A 23,214-nucleotide genomic window follows, 5' to 3' on the forward strand; every position below is an offset into this window, starting at 1 on the left:
CTCTGTGGAGTTTGCTGTTCTGGCCCTAGTTATGATGGGTAGATAATGTGTCCTCTTCTTTTTAGCTCCAGTTACCATGATAGATGAAGAGGCTTGACCTGAATTTTTGATCCCGTATAATCATAGCTTTAGTTTCAGAACAAGCTGTAGTGTGATGTGGAGCTCTTTAATGAGAGTGTACTTTAATTTTCCAATATCTTATCAAGATCCAATTATCTCATGTTCCCTATTTTGTTCTCTGTCTTCACCTCACTGGAGCGTGTGGTTTACAAACAAAATGGTCAGGATTTTTATTTAGCTAATCAAGACACTCATACTGAGGGCATCAAATCAGGAGGAGGACTTGGAGGGCCTGGGCTGCTATTCTTTTTTCTCAAGTCACTGCAATCCCTTTTTTAAAGAGGCATTAATGCTGGAGAAACTGCTTGTAAAGTGTAATACAAAGGCACATTTGCTGTTGAATATGCACCAAATTCTGTCCTAGTTAACAGCCATCCAACCCCATTGGCTTTAATGGGATTGGTAGTGTCACGATGAGGTTGCTCTGGGTATATAAGTAATGGGGGGGGGTACACTAGGGTTTTATCATGTGTTGGGGGTCAGTAGGAGTTGTGGATATTTTCCCTCTTAGTCGGCTTGATCAAAATTGCTATTTCTTTTTGTTAAGTTATTTTGAAACTTGTATGGATGTCAAAGATCCTTGATCTTTCGGAAGGGTGTTTTATTATGCTTTTTGAAAATTGTCATGCTGTTTTAATGATCAAACCATATATGTATCTCACTTCAATTATCCAGTAAATTATTGTAACCCGTTAGTCCTGTTCATCACATTTCATATCATGTATTACAAATCCATTTCAAATGTATTTAACTACGTTAGTCAGTTTTCAGGCTACGTGGCCATATTAGTTTTAGGGGCTTGTTATATTGTAAGTGATGAATAGGCTGGAAGCACACACCAACAAGAGGTTAAATGATACATGAGGGATTATAATCATCCAGAATCCTGCAAGAATTCCAAGTTATGCCTAACTGCCCACCGCTGATCAAACAGTGTCCCCTTTGGCCGGTGGAAGACAGAAAGGTAGCCTTCATTTATATACTGATCTGCATGGTTTGTGTTACAATTTTAACATGGATTTAAATATTCTCACTGAAAGTCTTTAAAGGGGAGCATAGTGACTATTCTGGGAGCAGTAAGGAATTAGTGTATGGTGGAGCTAATGAAGAATAAGGTTGTTGCACAGGAAGTTTGAAAAGAAGGAAAAGAGACAGCCTTTCGTTTTCAAGGTTTCTTAGCCTTTGCTGGTCCAGTTAGCCATGGAGCAGGCTCAGGACTTAAACTGATGACCCTTCAACCTGCAACCTTAAGTGGTAGTGCAACATGCTATAGCTTGGCTGCCAGCCTGGTTTCTTTTCTAAATAATACATATACACTTAGTTCCACCTGGCTCGCCCCCTAACTTGCTGTTAGATCAAGGATTAAATGCAAAGTGAAAGTGTTTTGGGTAGAGCTGTAGAAGCCTGCTTATTGCTTGTAATATTTAGAATTAATGAGAGCAGGGGTGAATAATTGATGAGCATTTTAACGCAAGCAAGAATTCAATTAAATTTGAACACGAGAAGCCCAGGCACGTGGTAAAGAATTCTATTTCGGCTGCAAACAATCCCATCAGATCTGGTCACTGGCAGTGAAATGGGTGTGTGTAAAGAGGAGGAAACCAGATATTATGTTACTTAAAAGTCATTCATCATGTCACAGGAAGGCAGGTATCTGAACTCCCAAAATGGATAATCACTGGGGGTGATCTCTTCACATGAAGGGACTATATTATAAAGCTGGTTCCAGTCTGGAAAATATCTGTCGTCTAATTAGGCCAATCACTAGGAAGAAAATTGTGCATGCACAGGCAATAACAGCAGCAGCAATAGTAACAATGAAGAGATTCAAAAGCAAAACTAGTTAATGCAGCTTTTACATCTCTATCTGTGGAAAAAACATGATCTTTCTCCTTTTCTTCCGTCAATACAGAGGGCATTACAACACTTTAGTGATACTTTGCATTAGGGTTGAGGGTCTTTAAGGGTGTTGGTTGGAGCCATGTTGGTCTAAGGACATAGGCAGACAAAGTTCTTTGGGTAAATTTGTGATGTTTTATTAGACCAATTCTTTAAAACATTTTACAGGTATGTGTTAATACACAGTTACAGTCTGATGCTCTGTAATTGTCATCTCCATTTTAGAGGCAGGGAAACTGAGGCAGAAAGAAGGCGGCAAAGAAGGAATCGAGAATGGAGCTGGGAATGGCACTCATCTCCCTTGATTTCCACGCCTCTTTTGTAAAAGTAAGATCATCCATCCGGAGCAAGTTGCTTAGTATTTCTTCTATGCTCCTCATGGAAGCTAACTTAATTCAAGTATTTGAGCAAAAATGTTACTTTTCCCAATCCCTTAACTACACTTCCATTTCTTTTCCTCCCCCTCTGTTTGTGGATCCTTCTTCAGCTTTCCTTCTTGTAAGAAGGACTTATACAATGGTTGCTTTGTATTGTAAATGTGGATGGCTTCAAAATTCTTACAATCCGAAAGGGTTGCAAATTTCCTTAAGGAGAATGTCATTGGAGTCCCTCGAAATAGATATAATCCAGGGCAATTTCCTGCAATAGAAAAATGGCGATGTGCCTGGAGTCTCATGGAGTCAGAAGATCTGGGTTCTGTTCCCACCTCTTCCCCAAATTTCCTCGATGACTTGCCCAAGGTTATTGTATTATCCTGTTTTCCTTCCATTGTTCATTTTGGGTGACAATGGTAACTTCACAGAGCTGATGGAAGGTTTCATTCAATAGCATTTGTAAGGTCCTTAGTGGCTCTTGAGGGAAGTTCCTAGAGAAATGCATTTTACATAGTCATCTGAGAGGTAGAACAGTTTGAGACATTGAGTCAGAACACACTCTGCATAAAACAGGCGGAGGGATTTCACTCCATAATTTCCATGCTGACCTCATACAGTACGTCTATGGGTTAAATCTACTTGTCTTCCCCTCCCTCCTTCTCAGCTCTACAGTAAAATCAGACATCTACAGTAATTCTCTCTTGCAGTAACAATGAGAATAACTTCCAGTGGTGTATATGCCCAGTGATGGGAGTTACAGTCAGAGATTAGTAATAATGTCAAATGCAAATATTCTATATCAGTTCAGGTTTTTACACTAGCAACCATGACTGTATATGATCTGCATGCTTCCCTGCACCTCCTGCTTATATAGGAAGTATAGGATTGCAAATTCAGGCTAGAAGTGTATGCGTAAATAAATGCACACGTATGACTATGCTGAACCTCTAAATAGATAATGTTGTATTAAAAAAGTTAATGAAGTGCTGTATAAATCTGAAAAAAATATAGTAAGCTCTCTTTCTCTCTCTCTACTTCTTTTATAAGCAATCTGTAAATACAATGAGAAACTCAACTTTTAGTTGAGTGTTGGCTCATGGAGACTCAGTGTGAAGATACCACCATGAAGATGCCTACAGAGATGCATACAGAAGATGCATACAGCCTCTTTCTATGCCCGGTCTCTTTGAATAATGAGACTCTAGTAGGAATAGAAAGAAAACAATGAGTGAGTTCTTAAAATCCCTTATCCCATCACTGTTTGGGGAGCAGGGAGGGAGGTTGGCAAATGTGTGGTATTTTGAAGATGCTTCCCTACAAGCATGTTGTAAAGAATGGACACATGTATTAGAGCGATGAGATCACATGGGTGGTGATGAGACAAGGAAGCAGGGAAAATTTACTATTTGAGGTGGGAGCCCATTAAAGATTAACAGGTAGGCTTAGCATCAGTTCTTCCCGTACTTTTAATTTTTAAGCATCACCTAGACTAGGCCCCGGAAAAGAGATACTGTAACCGAGAGAATATGCATTATTAACCTTAAAGCTTCCAGCTCAGTGCAGTTCCTACAGTTTCTAAGGTTTAGGGTTCTGAAAAAGCAAGCGAACATACTAACACCCATGCCTTTTATAACTGGAATATGACAGGTGAGGCTGGAGAATTCTAATGCAACATACTTAAGCTCTCTTACTCATTTCAATAGTTAGTAATTAGCCTGTAATGTTATTACTGACTAATCAAAGATCAGAAGTGACTGCAACATAATCTCAAGGAAGATACAGTATCTAGTTCTTATCTCTGAGAAGCAGCCACTATGTGTATATGAGCATCCATAGGACAAAGTCACTGACACAGCGTAAATTATTAACAATGCTTTACTCAAGCCAGGAAGTAGCCTCTCATACCTACCTGACGGTGTTAAGCCATCTGGGACCATAAACAAGTTCAAAGCAAGTTTTGAATGGTTTAGCTGGAATAATTGTTAGCAACTGGCTTGTTCAGCATTCAGGATGGACACCCAGGTAATTTTACTTCTTAGTGGATGTAGTGATAGATGTATTAGTCAGTAGATGGCGATGCAGCTGTAAATAACCTTGTTGTGTGATGCTTCAGCAAATATTTGGTGAGCACATTAAAACAGGTTCGGTTATGACACAGTCATTTTAGATAAATATTCGTAGAAAGCATGTCCTTGACGCAACGCAGGCGTAAATAACCAGGCGCTGTCAGCTCATTTCCAAGAGGTCATGGTGCGTAGACAATTTATGTTAAAAATTATTTTGGATGCTAATACTGCTGATACTCCTAATCAGTAAGAGGTATTTTAGGTAAGATACCTAGCTATTCTTAAACACTTACACTTCCTCTGTGTGTGGTAGTTTAATTTAATTACAAGGGGACCTAGACTGAAAAAATATCCCTTCTGAAAACAACCTTATAAAGACATTCCAGCTAAGGCAGCTGGCATGGAGATAAACACTGATAGTGGTGATAGCCAATGTGACCCTGGCATTAAAACAGCCACTTTTTACCTGGATTAGAATAACAGGGGCTTTGAATCAGGTTGCCAGCTATGGCTGATGATTTTCTCTTTGCCACAGATGGCAGCCAAGTTTAAAAGGGAATTGCTTTACTTGGTGGGAAGGAAGCAGCAGGAAGTGGAGTCTCTTCCAGGCAACACTAGCTATGCTGCATCACAGGCGCAAACTGATTTCTGGATAATGACTAAAACTCTGTGCAGCAGGTTTGGAAGCATTTTGGAAGCCCTGAAAAGTGGCTTGTGTGGACAGGGATCCACAGTCACAAGAGATTACTTCTTGCCCCCCAAAACCTCTTTCAAATACCACCTTAAAGCTCATTTCTTCCACAAGGCATTTCAATACCTGATCAATACCTACAGCAAGTGACTCCAACTAATCCTGACACACTACAGACTACTTTTTCCACAGCTGATTTATTAATGTCTGCACTATACTGCAGACTCCTTTAGGTAGGGGATGGTGACTTCCCACACGTTGAGTCTTTTTTGCATAGATTTCATAGACGTGAGGGCTGGAAGGGACCTCATGAGATCATTGGGTCCAGCCCCCTACCCAAGGGGCAGGAAGTCAGGGAGGGTCAGGTCACCCCAGCAAGATAAGCATCCAAGCTATTTTTTGGCTGCCAAAGTAATTTATTTTTCCCATCTGTTCTTCACTGAGCATTAGTATGCTCAGTCCTGTTCTAAAGGAAAATGGTTTCTTCTGTCTCCTCTTCCCAACTCCAAAAAATTACAATCTGCAGTGGACAGAGATAGTAAAGCCCACACTCCCAATACATTTGTGGAAGTCACTCAAGCAAAAAAGCAGGGACTGGGGTTGAAAGCAATCGTCAAGCAATTTGAAAGGAAAGGGAGTCAGGTCAGCACATGAGAAGAGGGTGACACTTTCTAGCATAGGGGGAGGCTAGTTAAAAAAAAAAAAAAGAGTGAAGATTAATCATTTAGTAGAGAAACTCAGGAGGAGGAGGTAAGCATTGCAAGGAAATAAGTGACACCAGGGGTGTTATCAGAAGTGCAGCTAGCAGAGGGAAGACGAAAAGACAGCTCTTGATGCCGAAGCCAAGGAGAAGTAAGCAAATAGATTCCAAAATAAAAAAGAAAGGGAGTGCATGCTAGATTATGGCAGATGCTATATTCTGAATTGGATGGAGGGAGACCAGAAAGGAGGTCATCACAGTCAAAGGAAAAGATGAGTTCAGGATATTTTAATTTCCAGTAAACTGTATTCCTGTTTCTTTACTTTTACTTCCTCTACATGGGGCGGGCACCAGACTAAATTAAGTAATAGTATTTGCATTAATGGTGTCTTGTTACCCCTTGATCTGAGAGAGAGACTAAGGGATGTAATTTCTAATCAGTTGTGTTGTTGATGGTTAAACTTACTGCAAGATGATTTCAGTGTTTGATTCCTGATAGTCCCGTTAGATGTTGCTGGAGCACCGTTTACCACAAATGGTGCTATTTAGTGTGTTAGTTCCAATGCAGCTACTCAGTAGGTTGTCTTCCTTTAACCCGTCACGGGTATGAAAATTTATTCCCCGTGGTCTGCATGTTTTATGTATTTTGCTGATGAGAACAACGTGCCATCAGAGCAACTCTGATCACGTTTCTATATTGCATAGCCTATGCATGCCGAGGTAGGAATTGAAGCCAGTTAGACCCAGATTCAGCAAGATAGTTATGCACATATTTAACTTGAAGCCCATGAATAGTCCATAGGATATTCAAATCACCTTATTAAATCAGGGCTGCAGGGGTGGTCTGTTATCAGGGTGGGAGAACTGGGTTTATGTTCTATGTAGAAGGCATTCTTCCCCTGGAAAACAAAAAATATATGAGCAGATATATATTGTGGGATTTTTTTTTTGTACTTTGATGTTAGAGAAAGGAATGTGGATTCTTGTATTTCCAGCTGTTTTGTCAGACACCTCAGTCAAAATAGAGCTATCAAACAAAAAGAAATCCTCTGAAAAACCCTCTTTCCTTGTCAGGTTAACCAAGATAATTTCTTTGGTATTAGTGATACCAAACCTTTGAAGTCTCCATTCATCCTTCTGGTCTTTCAAGGCAAAACAGAGTCAACAAGACCTGAGCACAAATGTAAAAAAAAAAGCCTAGAGAAGTCTCTCTCCCATCTCACACATTTAATTTTGTCCCTTTGAAGGTCAACTTTAAAGATGCCGTAGAACAAGCACCATGATCCTGACAACACCTTGTAGTAATTCTTTATGCAAAGTCACCCTGTGCTTCTACTCACCCTGCGTTTCACAGATTCAGGAGTTCTGCTATTGTGACAACTCTTGCATTTCTTCCAGCTCAGCCTGGCATATCCCTTACTATTTGTTTCTGAAATGTCTTATTAATATCTGAACTAGACAGTAGTCTCTTGGATATGGAAACAGCAATCCCTTATTAAGTATTCAGCATGGGTTTTCCAAAGGAATGCAAAGGAGAACTCTCTCTCATTTTTACTATTTAAAAATAAGTCCAGCCTCACTCTATTCAGTGTATTGCATGGTCCAAGCACATTGCTTGCACTGGGTCTTGCTCAGCAAATAGCTAGTTTCTATTTTATATTAGGGCAGGGCCGTGTAAAGAGCGTTCTTAGACGGACCCAAATCCAAAACTTGGGAAAGATGGCCAATTACTATTAAAAAGACAGGAGGAGGTGGGGAGGTAGTAAAAGAAAATGCTATATGGAGCTAGCAACAACTCCTAGATAGTTTGGACCTGGCTGTGCCTTACCTCTCCTCTTGGTGCTTGAAGCAAGAAGCAGGGGATTTCAGCAAACATGTATTGTGCCACTAATTGTTGTCATCATCTGAGTTTAGCACAAGACATCCCTGCACCATGCAAAGCAGTGAGCTTGAACAGAAGAGTGTTTCCAAAGTGCAAAGATACTAAGTGAGAAAAATTCCCATCTCCACTTTATGTAGGGGACAGAACTGTTCCTGTCACTCAAGCTTTACATTTTGTTCTTGTTCACTACCTACCCAGTATGGGTAGGTGAATGTCAAACATCACACTTCTCTAGTTCCAAGAAGATTTTGACCCTATAATAATTCTCTGTAATAAAGAAGTGTCCTTGCTGGAAAGAATTACAGACTCAGAAGAACTAACCCACTTTCCCCCCCCCCTTCAAGGAGTAATCCACTTGTAGTGCTTGTGCAGAAAACACCCTTTGCAGTCAGTTTTACCTGCAGTGGTAACATCCAGAGCCGAGAGTTATTATCCAAGTTAAACAACATGTAAAGCCATAGTAGCCCCTATACCAGTCAATTAATATAAAAGTATTTCATTTTCATCAGATTTATTCCCCAAGTTCTTTTTACCAGGCAGCGATAGCAGCTTCTGACTCAGATATGCTTCTAAGTCTTAGTGTCTCATATTACCACCTAAAAGGTACTGCAATAAATGTATCTGGGTCAGGTCACCTATTGATTTTTTTTTAGATTTGTCAACTTACAATTACATCACAAAATCAAATTTCCTCAAGTAGTCACCCATACAGTTTAGGTAGAAATTTAAAAAAAAATGGAGGTATAACATATAATAACTCATTGATAGTTACAAAGCTGACTGTAATTGTATGTTTCTATGGGGAATTCACATTCAAATGCTTTATTTTTCCCCCATATAACACAAATAAAATAATCTTTTGGGGATAGAAATATATATATATTCCCCTCATCTAACAGACTATTTTTTTGATTGAGCTATTAAGCCAAAACCCTTTGCCCCCACCCCCTACCAGGAGTGGAAGGTGATGCTGATGCTGTATCACAGCTGTCTATTTAGTGCATAATTGCCAAAGCTAGCATACCTTGAATGTGAACTCATTGCTTCCACAAATGATACCTATTTATTTACACTCTCCAATTCTTTTAATGGGGACAATGTTGTGTGCACCAGCTTTCTCATTATTCTCAACAGGATTTCCTTGTCTCCAATGATCTCTGGCAATTAAGAATACTTTTAACCATAAAACCAAACACCTGAGTGAGACACCACTGCTTCCATGAGGGCAGCATCAATATAAAAAGTGCTCATAATGGGCAGGCTGCTGCCTAATGAGAAGGGTTTTTTTTAAAGGTGTTTATTTCCTAAGTAAAAGTATGGAGGAGGAAGAGGTGGTGGTAAGCTCCTAACTTTTTAGGATGTAATGTGTGTCTTATTGTGGGTGACTTTTGTTATATCATAAAAGGTATTTACCTCTTACCTTCCACCTCAGAAGCTCTTGGACTGGCGTTCTGTTGACCAAAAATGTCCTAAGGTTTTTTCAGAGGACAGGGGATATGATTTCTGTTCCTCTGAGATGACTTGGAGGGAGTTGAGTGAAGGGGCAAATATAGTTTTGGAAGTGAAGTCTGTAAAGGAAAAGGAGAAGCGTGCTCATCAGTGGAGAAAAACAGCTTGTAAGAAGCCATACCTGGAAGGAAATGTTCCTCCTTAATAGCTGTATACAAGGCTCTGCCCCTAATAAAAGTACTCTAGAGAAAGGTAGAGATGCCCTGCTTCTGCAACCTTCATGCACAAAGGGAGCCAGTCTCATTATTTTTACTGTAGTGGTTAACAAAAAAGGAAACCATTTCTCCAAAAACATGTTCCTTCTGCTTTCTCCCCCCACCCCAAAACTAGTGCAACAATATTTTCCATTCTTCTTGAGTAGTCTCCTTCAGCAGAGCCACAAATGCTAGCAACAGGGCCTGGTGTCCGTCTACCCTGCCTAGTTCTCTTCTTGTTACAAGAACAGCTTTGCCCAACATTTTAGAGAAGGCACAAAAGGCCTAGCCATGGAGGTGGCTTCCTCCAGGCCTCTTTGAAAGAATGGGGCACATTCTTATATCATGTGATGAACACGCTCCTATTTTTGTACCTACTGGTGCAGGCAGTTGTGCGGGAGTAGATAGTCTGGCTGGCAGTCTGCACAACGATATTCATCAGTTAAGAGAACAGTAGCAGTCTTTAAAACAAAGTATTGCGATTCCTCTGATGATCTCCTCACCTTTGACTTAAGTTCAAAGGCCTTTGTGGCTTGCTACCTTTGTGTCCCCTAGATTTGGGACAGAAGTTCAATAAATTGTTTTAACTTAAATCAGTTAAGTCTGATACTCCATCCATCCAGGTTTATCTTAAACCAGCTTTGACTTCTGTGCACTGAACTTCTGTTGTATTACAGATTTGAACCAGTTTCCTATCACTTATAGCAGTTTATGTGTAATTTCTGTCCCTAGCCCTAGAGACCCTGGGAGTCTGCCTGGTTCTGAACATCATGCTGTCAGAGTGCCTGGAAACTAGGCTGCCTGGCAGAACTGAAACAGGAGCAAATGCTTCTTGGATAGGGATGATCCTGCTTTGAGTAAGGGGTTGGACTAGACCTCTGGAGGTCCTTTCCAGCCCTACATCTCTATGAATCTATGACTTACAAAAGCATTTGACTGCTTATGAATGGCCCTGAAAGAGCTTGCTATGCTGCCTTGATACTATTGTCCATTCAGGACTTGTTGAAACCATTTCTTAACCAGTAAACCTTGCAACTAAACTGTGCAGTTGCTCTGACTAACACTACTGAACTGCTGGCTGAATACAAATGTTGCCTTGCTGTCGCTTAGTACATCTGAAATAAGATTGGTCTAAAATAATAAAAGGTTTTAATCTGTAAAAGTGAATAGGTTGCAATTGGGGTGTAGGGAGGGAAATGACCTCACCTGTTGACTCTGGCAAAAAAAAAAACCCCAAACATTTCTCAGTAGATGAGACGAAAGTCAAACAGCAGCTTTTTTTAAAGAATGTGAAAATATGTGAGGAAGAAGAATAGTAGGTGGGGTTATGAGAAATGTTTAAGTCAGGGCGTACTTGTCTTTTTCTACAATACAGATGGTTGTGGTGCAAACAGAGAAATGGGACTTGGAAATCCAAGTTCAGTTCCCGTGCTTGTCCTCAAATTCCCTGTGGTTATGGGTGAGTTATCACATCTTTGCCCTCACCTGTTAAATGGGAAGAAGGCAATTACTTTCTTTCTCCTACCTTTTGTGCCCTGTCTGTTTAAACTGCAAGCTTTGTAGGAGAGGTCTGATGCACCAAGCACAATGAATCTTAATCTTGGCTCAATTCTCTAGGTGCTACTATGATAAATGGAAAATAATACTTTAGTCTGTAAGGATAATGTGGGCTGTGCAGAGAGCGGAGGCCATGGCAAATGAGATCACACTAAACATGCTATAAAACTGATTTTTAGGAAGCCTTTACCTTTAAAGGGATAAATAGAAAAAAAAATGGCCTTGCTATACAGTGTATTCTTCTCTAATCAGAGCTAATTTGGTATCTGGCACTATATTTTTGCCAAGGAGGAAAGGTTACTAGTAACACCATATGTCTTGTTAGTCTGAGGGGGAAAATACAGCTTCCATTATCTTTGAACATTTCAAAGTTAACATTTCCCTAATGTATTGTAGTTCAAGGACTGTCCTGTTCCCTTACGAGGAGTTGCATAAATCTACTGTCCTTTCTGTCCAGAAGTTGCAACCCTGAGTTTTAGCTTTCTGGTTGAAGGTACCATGCTTATTAGTTAGCGGAAATACTTTTTATGGATCTGATCAGCAGTTACACAGTTTTTAGCAAGACATGATGTTCTGCAAATAATGAAGATTCAGTGCATGCTAAAGCAGCTGTTTCTGGTCCAGAAGTAGTAAATCTAAGCCTGTCATTGTTGAAGAAAATTATGGTATTTGCATTAGAAAGCAATGACTTATGAAGAGCAGCGCTTAATGCCTTGTGTTAGTCCAGCTGTAAATCATACAAGCCATGTACCATGTTATAAGTAGCCAAGTAAAGCATAAACCCTTCTCTAGTTGCTAGTCACTCCTTCACTTTGGTGGATTGGGTTGGGATGGGACTGCAACTATGTGTACATGGGTAACTTGCCCTGTGTTCAGGAGATGTTGATGCAGAAAAATGATGCATATCAGTGTTAAAGTTATGCAAAAAAAAATTTAACTGGTAGAAACGATGTGACTTTGATGCATTTTTGCATGCTGATGGTACCCCAGCCTGCAACCAGTTAGAAGGTCTGATCTCTCATTATCCCACATTAAGGAAAGATGGGGTTGATTTCCTAACCTGTTTCTGAGGAATGGGATTATTGACACTAACCCCAAATTTGAGTCCTCCTATTAACCTGACAGGCAATTGTTTTATTAAAGCTGACACACTGAATGGGTCTCTCTTTCATGATATTCTTTACCTGTCTCATTGTGTTAAAGTGGGGAAAGGAAAAGGGCCTAGGAGAGGAGGGCCTGAGGGAGGGCGAGAGCTGGCAGGTGGAACCGAGTATCAGTACCAGTTTCATGTATTGAACCGCCCAGCTTAGCTGATGTAGAGCGCATAACAAGAAAGAGTTGCCAAGAACAAATCTCTATTGTTCCCTGTCATCTTTAAATGAGTGTCAAAGTAGGCAGGGGGGCTTTGACCGTTAACTGCACAATTTAGCCTGCCTGTTGTGTCCATCAGGCCCCACCTCCTTGGAGTTTCTCAGATTAGAAAAGAAGGCCTCAGTCCCTTATAAATGGGCCAGCTCTTCTCTTTTGTGCGCAGACTGCCCAGTGTGAAATCTGCAGTGACGTTAAATGTTTTCTAATGAATAATTACTGAAAGGAAATGTAGGAATATATGTGTAATGGATTGTAGCGCATTAAAATGTTTTATTTTGCGCACAAAAATGTTGTCCTTCACAAGCACCATGATTGTTTCAAAAAGCCTTTTGTGCAGGTTTGATTCTCAATGGATTATCTGTGAGCTCTTACATTTCAAATAGAAATCAAAAGGGTCCTTTGGCAAACTAATGTTTTTCAAAATGGCAGCCATGAAGCCCATTTAGTATTTAAGGTTTGGGTTTTAAAGAAATGTTTGAACTCTGGAGATTTTCTCACTTTTTTTCTTTCTTTTGATTTATGAAAGTGAAGTGGTTCACCTCGACCTCTCTCCTATTCAGAAAGACAGACAGTCACCCTTTAACAAGTCTATAGTAGACTATTCCCTAGATACAGACAAGAGACCTTAAGAATTGTTGGCATTTCCCTAGGCTGTTGATTAACCTTAAAACCTTCTTATTCTGTATTCTTTTGAAAAGAAATTAGGTTACAATGTGTAAACGTTTTCCACAATATAATTGTATTTATGGATTCTGTTGCCTTGAAAACTGTGTACTGTAGTTCAAAGATGGTCTAGTTGCTGGTTGCAGGCCTTAAGATGAAAGCTTCTCGCAATGTGGCTGAACATAGTTCAATATATAAGAAAATTGAAATGCAGCTGACATGTGAAAAACATAAGGGGGGTGCCTTGCATATGCCACGGACTTGCTGAAATTTTGAGAGAAGGTTACTGCTTGTAACTTTGTCTTCATTGCTGGCCACATTGCAATCAGAAGCTCATTAGGAAAGCTACCTACAGAAAATTTCCTCTCTATGGAAACTAAAAAAAAACAAAAAAAACCAAAAAAGTATGCAAGGGAAATCCTAGATGAAGACTCGAATTCATCTTGAATAGGAATAAGAGAGCTGAGGTTTTCCATGTGCTGTGTAAGTTTACATCTTTTCAGATTTGTGACGAAGTTGAAGGGATGTGAAGATAGCCAAATAATAACCCCTGGAAAGAAATATGCCCTCTGTACTCCTTTGGGAAAGGAGGAAATAGATCACAGCAATATTTACCAGGGGCTCCTGTGCAGTGAGCCGTCTTCTCTTGACCCAGTGTTGTTGCTGATATTTGACAGAGGGATTCAAATTGCTGCCTCCCCCTCCTAGCCCTGAAAAGCCAGGTGAAACATCTAAGAATCTGTTTGTGGACAAATACAACTATCTGAGTAGGCTGATGGTACGACACTGTATTTATTACATATCGTGTGTATGAAGTGGGATAACAAAGCTCTATTTCAAGCATTTTTTTAAATAACCTTCAGATGTAGTTTTATGAGCTGCATGGAGTCTCATGGAGTATTCAGACAGGCTGTTTGCCAAAATCAGGAAACCTCCTTGGATTTGCCAACTACTGGGATTTTAACCCATGATGCCAGGACCTTCCTGCAAGCAGGCAGTTGTAGTCGTTCCCTCTGTTCTGTAATGCTCATGGCAGATGATGGGTTTGAAGTCTGGGGAGGGAGAAGAAATCTGTCTGTCCTCAAACATATACTGGCAGCTGCACTACAAGCTTCCCTCTGCCAACCTTCTCACGTGCTTTGACCCTGACCTTGAATGCTAGGGGTGAGGAGGAAGAGTGCTTCTGCCTGGGCTTATTTCGTCCTTGGTTTCTGCTGACACTGCCATTTGTGGGGGCAGGTGCACCATCCAAATGCATCTCCCTAGTAGGGTGGTAATTGGTGAGAGCTGCAGGCTGCCTGCTGCAGGGAAGACGCATGCTTTACATTTCCAAAACCTACCGGTAATAGTCCCAACATCTGAAGAAGCAGCCCTGCTGAGGATTACTATATGATCACTTGTTCTCAGGCAGTTTCTCTTTTACATCAGTTGTCCAAAAGCCTCTAACTAATATACTCTAGCCCTAGCCTTTCTGTTTGCTGGCATTTCAAGGTATAATGGTGCAAGAGCCAGAAAGAGGCCTTGGATGTCTTGTATTGCAACCAGCTTGCAGGAGGGCAGCCAAAGGATAGATCTCTATGTAACCACCAACACCTGGATTTGGTCCAATTTGTCAAACCTGAAATAAGGTTTCAGTTTCCTGTAAAAGTTTGTGTTACTCAGAATACTCAACTCCTTACCCACCCAGGGAAAATGTCTCTGTTTGTAGGAGACCATATAGCACTGCCTTTACCAGTGTGTTGGGTGGTGTGTACATCATTTTAATAGGCAAAAATAAAAGACTGCTTTTGTCTGAAGTAAAACATGTAGTTTTTACCTACCCCTCCTCCAAAAAAACCCCAAAACAATCCAAAACTTTGAGGGTCAAGAATGTGGTCTCTGTTATGTCTTCCTGTTTTATAAGTTGTTCTGCTCTCTTATTGTAAGCCTCCCTGAGTCTTTGCTGGGAAGGAGGGGGCGTATAATTCAAATAATAAATAAATAAAAAAATCAGAGCAAATGAGTTAAGAGCTTGCCCCTTTCCTTCCTTTGGCCTGTACAGGCACCACTGAAAATATTCTCTCCTCTCTCCCTGCCTTTACTTTCAACCTCTAACATCGCTGACATCCAGTTGTTTATACATAAGGTAATCTTTTAATAGCTCGGTACCCAAGAAATATAATTAGTAGCCCCCAGCACAAGTCAGTTTAGTAAGCCACAGAAACACTAAGAACCTGTAAATGTGACTCGCTGAGACTTACATTTTATTTGAGGCTAATCTGTTTGACTTCTATACCTGTTTATGTAGGCCAGGAGATAAGATTTGCTGAAAAATGGCATAAACAACTGTTGGGGAGTAGTGTATTGCATAGATCAAAGTTTCTGAACCCAAGGTCAGCAGGATGGGCCTACAATTTAAGGAAAAGTGTCTGCTATTAGTGTAGATGTTGATGGTGTAGCAAAATTGGCTAGGTGGTCAGAAATCAGCCGATCAATCAATGACTGGTTGATAATACCTTGCTGTACAAATTGAGACCTATTAAGGAAAAACCTGTAAGACCTGCTCAACATACTCGTGTTCCCAAACATTGGCTTTCCAGGCCTCTTCATGTGCACCAGTGACTATTCACAGATGATCATCTATGGATGGTTTTGCTTGGGATTGTGCTGAGCCTGACCCGGGGCTGAGTTTGCATCTCAGATGTGAATCTCCTGCATGAAAACACACTACTGCCGCTGCCAGTCTGCCAGGCCTTGAGACCTCAGTCCTGGCTGCTGACTTCTCCACTTTTCTTCTCAAGCACCCTTTGTTTGTTGCTTGTCACTGTAGGTTGGGAACATCCTCTAACAAGGACTGTATCTTCTAGAGAGCGACTCCTAGCTCCTGTGGGTTGGAGTAAGGTAACAAACCTGCTAAAACATGCTCCTCCCACTCTCAACAGGTGTTAATCTCTACAGGGAAAGTATTGTCTCAAACCCTGCCTGCCAATAGCATCACTTCTTTTTGAGCTCAGAAACCTTGCTCACTTCTCTTTCTGGTCAAGGACTGAAGGGGAATCTAGGAATATTCCCTCCTGCTCTACTTTCCTTTCCTTTACATTGCTCTCTGGCTTCATTTATTATTACCAAATATACTAGGACCATCTGTTTGCCTTGTCTTCTGTTCCAAGATCTGGAGACACTTGGCAAGCACTGAGTTTTACAATGTCCTTGTGATACTACATGCAAAAATTCCCGGAGTAACTCCCCTGTGTTGTGTGCAGCAGGAATTCTCATGTTCTTCATAGCTTCTAGTCCTGATATAACACCCCCACCCCCTTAGCCTCAGTGCAACCATGCAAAGTTCACTGGCAAATTCATTACAGAACCAGTTGTATAGTGTGGACCATATTTGAAGAGGAATGCTGCTGCTCCACCTTCTTTCTATTTATAACCAAATGGATCACATCCCCTTCCATTGGCAGTGGAATAACATCCTTCCAGCAATGATTTACATGGTCAAGCAGCAGTAGGAAAGTACTTGTTTTCAGTACTTTGTTCCCCAATCCAATCCTATTAATTCATAAAAAGCTTTTAATTCATTTTAGCTTTGGGGTATAAATGCCCTTTGTCAGGCTTTGAAAGCTTGCAAAGAAGAATTTTTCCAACTATTTGAGTTGGTCTGATAAAAGATATCAGATTTACCCAAAGAGCCTTGTCTGCCTATGTCCTTAGAACAACATGGCTACAACCTACACCCCTTTAATTCATTTTGGCAGAGGAAAATGAGGAGCTTTATCTGCTAATGTTCTGCAAGCCATCAGTGGTTTGAAAACAGTGTTGTTAGAGACGCACATGTTGCACTTAAGCAGTAGAAGGGGAGGGAACCTTAGGGAAATGCTGGGTTTTAATATGAAAATGAGTTTTATAGTGACCTCTACTGGGGAAACTAGCAGGAGCTACTGTAAGGTAGAGGCGGCAGCATGCAGCTTGACACTTGAACTAGTCTGTCTGCTGATGTGCCTGGGTTTGCTCCCTAAATTAGGATTTAACACTTCAAACACTAAAGCTTGGGTTTCAGGACCGTGCTGATTCTCAGTAATCTTAAGATCCCCCAAATGATACTGCAAGCATAAACCTGATAGGGCCAGCAGTTTGTTAGATATTTTCCTAAAAGGGGAGGATGTGATCCCTGTCTGAAGAGGCCTAAATTGAAGAACAGACTTGACATGCACACAGGAGCAAAGTGCCAGAGTGTGTTTATATGCTGCTTTCTATGGCAGTGTTGCTGACAGACTTTAGGCAAGAAGTGCCTTTTAAGAGAGGTTATGAAAATGGAGTGTTATGGAAGGAGACCTGAAGCAAGATCAGCACTGGCATTTTTGAGAACCTTGTTAAGAAAGTGGTGCATCTCCTCTGCAGACAGGATTAGCTTGTTGGAGGGCACAGCAGCCAGGGAAGCCTCAACAAAGTTGTGTGATCTGGGATGGCAATTTGCTGCACTTGTCTCTATTCAAGGTGGGAGCTATGTGCTGATCTCCAGAGACAATGTTTTAACAGTGCCATCAGAAATAACTGTGTTCTTACCTACTTTTTTGTCATAGAGCAAGCCATTAAAAAAGGCAGAGCTCTTTGCCTTACAACTGGCTGGAAAATATTACAGACCTGCATTTTTTACATGCAATAGATTGCCTTCTATGATGAGATGACTGGCTCTGTGGACACGGGGAGACTGGTGGATGTGATGTACCTTGATTTTTTTATCAAGGCTTTTAATACAGTCTCCTACAATATTCTCGCAGGCACGCTAAGGAAGTATGAGCTGGATGAATGGACTGTAAGGTAGATGAAAAACTGGCTGGAGCTTCGGGGTCAGAGGGTAATAATCAATGGTTTGATGTCTAGTCGGCAGCTGGTATCAAGTAGAGTGCCCCAGAGGTCAGTCCTGGGGCCAGTTTTGTTCAGTGTCTTCATCAGTGATCTGGAAGATGGCATAGAGTACATCCTCAGCAAGTTTGCAGATGATACCAAGCTGGGGGGAGTAGTAGATATGCTAGAGGGTAGGGCTAGGATTCAGAGTGACCTAGACTAATTGGAGGATTGGGACAAAAGGAATCTTATGAGGTTCAACAAGGAGAAGTGCAAAGTCCTGCACTTAGGACAGAACAATCCCATGCACCAGTACAGGCTGGGGCTGACTGGCTGGGCAGCAGCTCTGCAGAAAAGGACCTGGGGGAGACAGTGGACAATAAGCTGAATATGAGCCAGCAGTGTGCCCTTGTTGCCAAGAAGGCTAACAGCATCCTGGGCTGCATTTGGTAGAAGTGTTGCCGTCAGATCAAGTGAAGTGATGAGTCCCCTCTATTCAGCACTGCTGAGGCCACACTTGGAGTCCTGTGTCCAGTTTTGAGGCCCCCACTACAGAAAGGATGTGGACAAATTGGAGAGGGTCCAGCAGACGGCAACAAAAATGGTTCGGAGGCTGGGGCACATGACTTATGAGAGGCTGAGGGACGGGGCTTATTTAGTCTAGACAAGAGAAGATTGAGGGGGGATTTAATAGCAGCCTTCAACTCCCTGAAGTGGGGTTCAGAAGAGCATGGAGCTGGACTGTTCTCAGTGGGGGCAGATGACAGAACAAGGAGCAATGGGCCCTAGTTGCAACAAGGGAAGTTGAGATTAGATATTAGGAAGAATTTTCTCATTAGGAAAGCAGTAAAGCACTGGAACAGGTTACCCAGAGAGGTGGTGGAGTCTCCATCTTTGGAGGTTTTTAAGCCCTGTGTAGACAAAGCCTTGGCTGGGATGATGTAGTTGGGGCTGGTCCTGCATTGAGCAGGGGGTTGGACTAGATGTGACCTCCTGAGGTCCCTATAAATTGGAGAGAGCCCTCATGTTCTATGATTCTGTGATAACAGCAAAATACTGGCAAAGAATTGGCAAGAAACTTTTTTGTTGTTCAACCAGCTTTACACAGTCTTTTTGTGTTGGCGTTTTCATTAGTTAATTTAACAAAACATTTCCGCTAAATGAGGTGGGTGAAGAAAAGATCAAGAACTAAACACCTCCGGAGTTTAGTAGTGTTTGAATCCCTCACTGATTCTTGTCGACTTCAAATGTTGAAAATAAAATCTCAGTGGAAAAACATCAAAAGGCTAGATGGGAGTAAAATATTCCTGTGCAGTTCTCTGGCTAGATTCCCTGATAAAGCTTTATGTTCTAGGGAGCGAGAAAAATCTATGATTCTCATAGTGTAGCTGTGGAGAGGAAAAGTTTGAGGCAGCCAGGGTCAAATGAATACCCTACATTTACTACACGAAAGGCGTATTTGCCCTTCTTCCAGTAACTCAGGATTGGACTGGGGGGAGAAAATAATGGTGGTAGTAATTATGGAAAGATGTTGCCATCATCTGAGCAAACTCTGAGTAAATCAGAGTTAAGCCTAACTTGAAAATGAGTGACGGATCTCTGCCTAAAAGCGAGCAGACTGTTGTTTGCCAGTTAATGTATTGGTAAAGGAAATAGGTTAAAGAAACTTGATCAGCAAAGCAGCTCCTGGGATTTCAGGATTAGTCATTCTTTTGTATTTCTGGGCTGGGGAGAAAATAAAACTGGCTCTTTACATTCTGGTGCCAGTAGGCAATGAGAATAATAAATCCATCTTGGAAGTGCAGCTCTGTGCATCACATCTTAAGCATTACCCCATTAAAAAAAGAAGTCTTAACTTGGTTATAGAGGGTGGCTGGCTGGCTAAAACAGTGAAAAATAAAGATTTCCAACGGGTCAGGAGCAAAAAAGGAGGGAATATGGTTTATATTGTGATACAGTTTGGGTTTGGATGGTCTTAGGCTAAGTGAGGTTTAGGTTTTCACCATTCGGTTTCATTTCTTTGGTTTGGCTCACAGGTTTCAGTCAAGGGAAAAAGTGTTCAGGAGGCTTCTTATGAAATATTTATCACGCATATGTTTGGCAGGCATCAAAGCATCTAAGAGATTACTTGCTTATAATGCCAATTGCTTATATTTTCAAAACAGTTTTGCCCAAAGTGCATGTTAACTGATTCCTGTCCCAAGTAATAGAAACAGAAGAGCTTAATTGGAAAAGTTTTTTTCTGAAACCAGTCTGGAGAGGGCAGTGGAGTGGAGACAGGCAAGCATGAAAGGATGGATGGGCTGTTCGGAGAGAGCAGGCTGTTCCTGGCTGAAAGTTGAGGAGGCTCCAGAAGAGGGTGATCAATTAAAGTAATGCCCATCATTTCATGGATGAGATGTTAATGACAGGCTCTCGCATAATAGGGATACAGCCCGAAGCATCCTGGGACGAAGCAGTTCAAATGTTTTGCTGATGATTCAAAACGACCAGCTAAGATTTTAGGATGTGGAGGGACTGTCCAATAATAATAATAAGATGCATTCATGCCTCCTAGTATCCCAGCCTTGCTATGGCTGAGCATGCTTCATGGGGAGTACTGGGAGGCCATATTCTGCTTCGTATATGCAAGCAACATGGCTCGAAGGTGTTGAATGTTTCTGCCTAAAGAATACCAGTCCTGGAAGTCTCCAGCTTCACAAGTGTCATCTGCCTACTGGCTTCTGTTATATTTACCCCTTCTGTCTAGCAGTCAAAGCTGTTCTGGTCAATCTGAATTTTCCCAAGAGCATGTCCACCAGGATTGTGTTTTATATAGGGCTGGGTATTTGACTGGTCAATTGACTGATCAAATATCAGTCAAAAATTGTTTAAAAAATTGCCAATAGGTCCAAATAATGCATGGAAAAAGCATAAATTTCCCATTAAGAACTGTGTCAAAAAACAAATAAAAAATATCCTATTTCTGTCAAGAAAACTCCAAAAAACGTAGGGTTTTTTTGGTAAAAGTGCTATGTTTGACCAGTCAAACAATATGCAATGAAGTGACTGGTCAATTGACAATATTTGGGTAGGCTTGCCATTGCCAACCCTAGTTTTATGCCATGGTTAGTGGGACCAAGCCAGATCACGCTCTCAGTGCTCCAGCAGTAAGCTTGTACATCATGGCCCACTTGTCTTAACTGGTAATACATGCTGAAGAACGTGGATTTGTCTGATCTGATCCCTAACCCTGGACTACTTCACGTTCACTCGCCTCCAGTCAAAATCCTTCTCTCATCACATCCTATTGTGTTACAGTTGGAATGAGTGCGTTTGATTTGAGACTTGAATCACTCACTGTTCCAGGGTGATGACCATTAACTTCTGCTCAGCTGTGACCCTGAGTAGAGGCAGAGCTGCTCTGCTAACTCTGATACACGCTTGTACAGCTTGGTCAGGGATTACAGAAGTCGTGCGCCCTCCCAGCCATGTTCGTGAATTCTGATTGGCGGGGCCATGCTCCAAATTTAGTTACCATTGCAACAAGATTAAGAAAGTCCAGATAATTAAAACTAGAAAGTGTTTCTTTGCTGAATGGTGAAGAAAGTAGCAGGGAAGAAACCAGATCTGCAAGGTAATTTTCATTGTTGGTTTTTTTAATCCTTGTGCATTCGGTGGCATGTTAGATGCAAAATGTATGCCTGTACCTGAAATACAGACGTATATAATCTTTATATTAAAAAAATATAAAGATTAATCTAGGCCAGCATTCAATCATGCATGATTAGGTGTTATCTCCAAAAAGACTGCCTTCATTGTTTTGTAGTGGAAAAATGTCACTTGTACTGCTGGTTTATATTTCCCAGATACAGTAGTATTGAATACCATTCAGAAGGAAAGGGAACTTCATCAGAAGGGCAGCACTGATGATAAATGTACATTTATCTTGTATTTTCAACATACAGCATTTGTTGTTCATATCTTGCAAGATCAGAAAAATTCCTCCAGAATAGGTTTTTGCTGAATGTGGATGTTTTAATGCACCAAGTGTGAGCTAGTGATACAAAACCCAGGTATGAATGCTTCGCCTGTGTTTCAGAGCAGAGAGATTCAGAGTGATAGCTTTGTTCTAGTAAGAATGATCATTCATACTGAAAGAGACCACAATCATCTCTAATCTGTGCACATTTGTAACCCTTTGGGGAGATCAGCAAAATGTGTTCAAACTGTTCCGTGACTAGCAGTAAAAAAAATGCCAGCGTGACAACTACTGAACTTGCTAATTGGAAGCAAATTCTCAGAACAAAAGCAGTCAGACTTGCAGATTGAGAGCTGAAAGGGGATTGCAATCTCTAATCTTTCATCTTTCATGTTTTTGAGTCAAAATTGGAAACCCACCAGACTGGGAAGTGATTTTTGCCTTGTTTTGTGTGGTTTTTTTTTTTTTTTTTGTTCCTCCTCCTACATGACTTTCTATGTCTTGACTCTAACAAGAACTTTAAAATAATTCTGAAGATGACTTTTCAGGTTGCTTGTATATTTTGAGTAAGGCATACCTGATGCACAGGGATAAAGTACTTTATAAGTTAAGTATAAAAATCCTGCCATCTACCATGAAACATGCAGCCACCTCTGGGGTGGAACAGAAGCTGTTTAACAGAGCACAGCAATAGTGCCACAACATGAAGGAAATGAGAAATATCCCATTCAATTGAACCTAGAAAGAATGCGCCATCCACTGGAGATTAGAGTGAGTTTTAGATGAGCAGATGGCCATTGCTTAAGTTAAAGTTTGGTCCAGATGCCATACTAGTTGATAAGGGTAATAATCAAAGCCCTCTTCCCTTTCATATCTGAAAAGTGTGGCCAGGATCATTGCTTATGATATGAAACCAGCAAAATGGAAGTATTGGCTGTACTGTGGACAGAAGGAATAAGCCTTCAACAAGAACTGAAGCATATTCTTTGAGATCAACTAAGTCATGATATCACATTCATGAAAGAAGTTGTGACCATGAGGTCAAGACATTGATATTTCTTCCTCATGTGAAATTGCTGTCAGAAATGCAGCTTTCTTCTTTTACTGCAGGTCCTCCCCAGAGCTGAAATCCAAATAAGTGAAAAGTTCAAGATAAAAGCCTCAAGATGTGTTCCCACTTCTCCTGATCAGTTCCTAATCAATATATAAAAATAAAATAGCATTGACCACTATATCAATAGCCCCTCATTCTGTCCTTCTAATGTGGATGCCAAATCTTGTGCATGTCATCTCTCTGGTTCTTGAGATTTTGCCACTCCACTGGCTCAATGTCAGAAAGGACAACATGAGAGCAGCACACAGGACTGATACTAGCTTTCTTTAACTGATGCATCATCTTA

General features: G+C 41.0%; 1 protein-coding gene across 3 annotated transcripts in view; it reads left to right on the forward strand.

Moving 5' to 3' along the window:
* Nucleotides 1-5,903: 5,903 nt before the first annotated feature.
* The window catches only part of MYO1H (myosin IH), a 52,443-nt gene continuing 35,132 nt past the window's right edge, over nt 5,904-23,214 (forward strand). The window contains exon 1 of one of the 3 annotated variants that reach the window (XM_019486757.2): nt 5,904-6,002. Coding sequence is in view for 1 of the 3 variants with exons in the window: in XM_059713402.1 (XP_059569385.1) it covers nt 9,049-9,069 (21 nt within the window). In the remaining 2 variants the exon portion in view is untranslated. Of the gene's footprint in view, nt 6,003-9,014; nt 9,070-21,285; nt 21,470-23,214 lie in introns of those variants that run through there. The other 2 variants (XM_059713402.1, XM_014598410.3) reach the window with 2 other exon arrangements.

This window comes from Alligator mississippiensis, chromosome 10 (genome assembly GCF_030867095.1).
Source record: "Alligator mississippiensis isolate rAllMis1 chromosome 10, rAllMis1, whole genome shotgun sequence".
Taxonomy (NCBI): domain Eukaryota; kingdom Metazoa; phylum Chordata; order Crocodylia; family Alligatoridae; genus Alligator; species Alligator mississippiensis.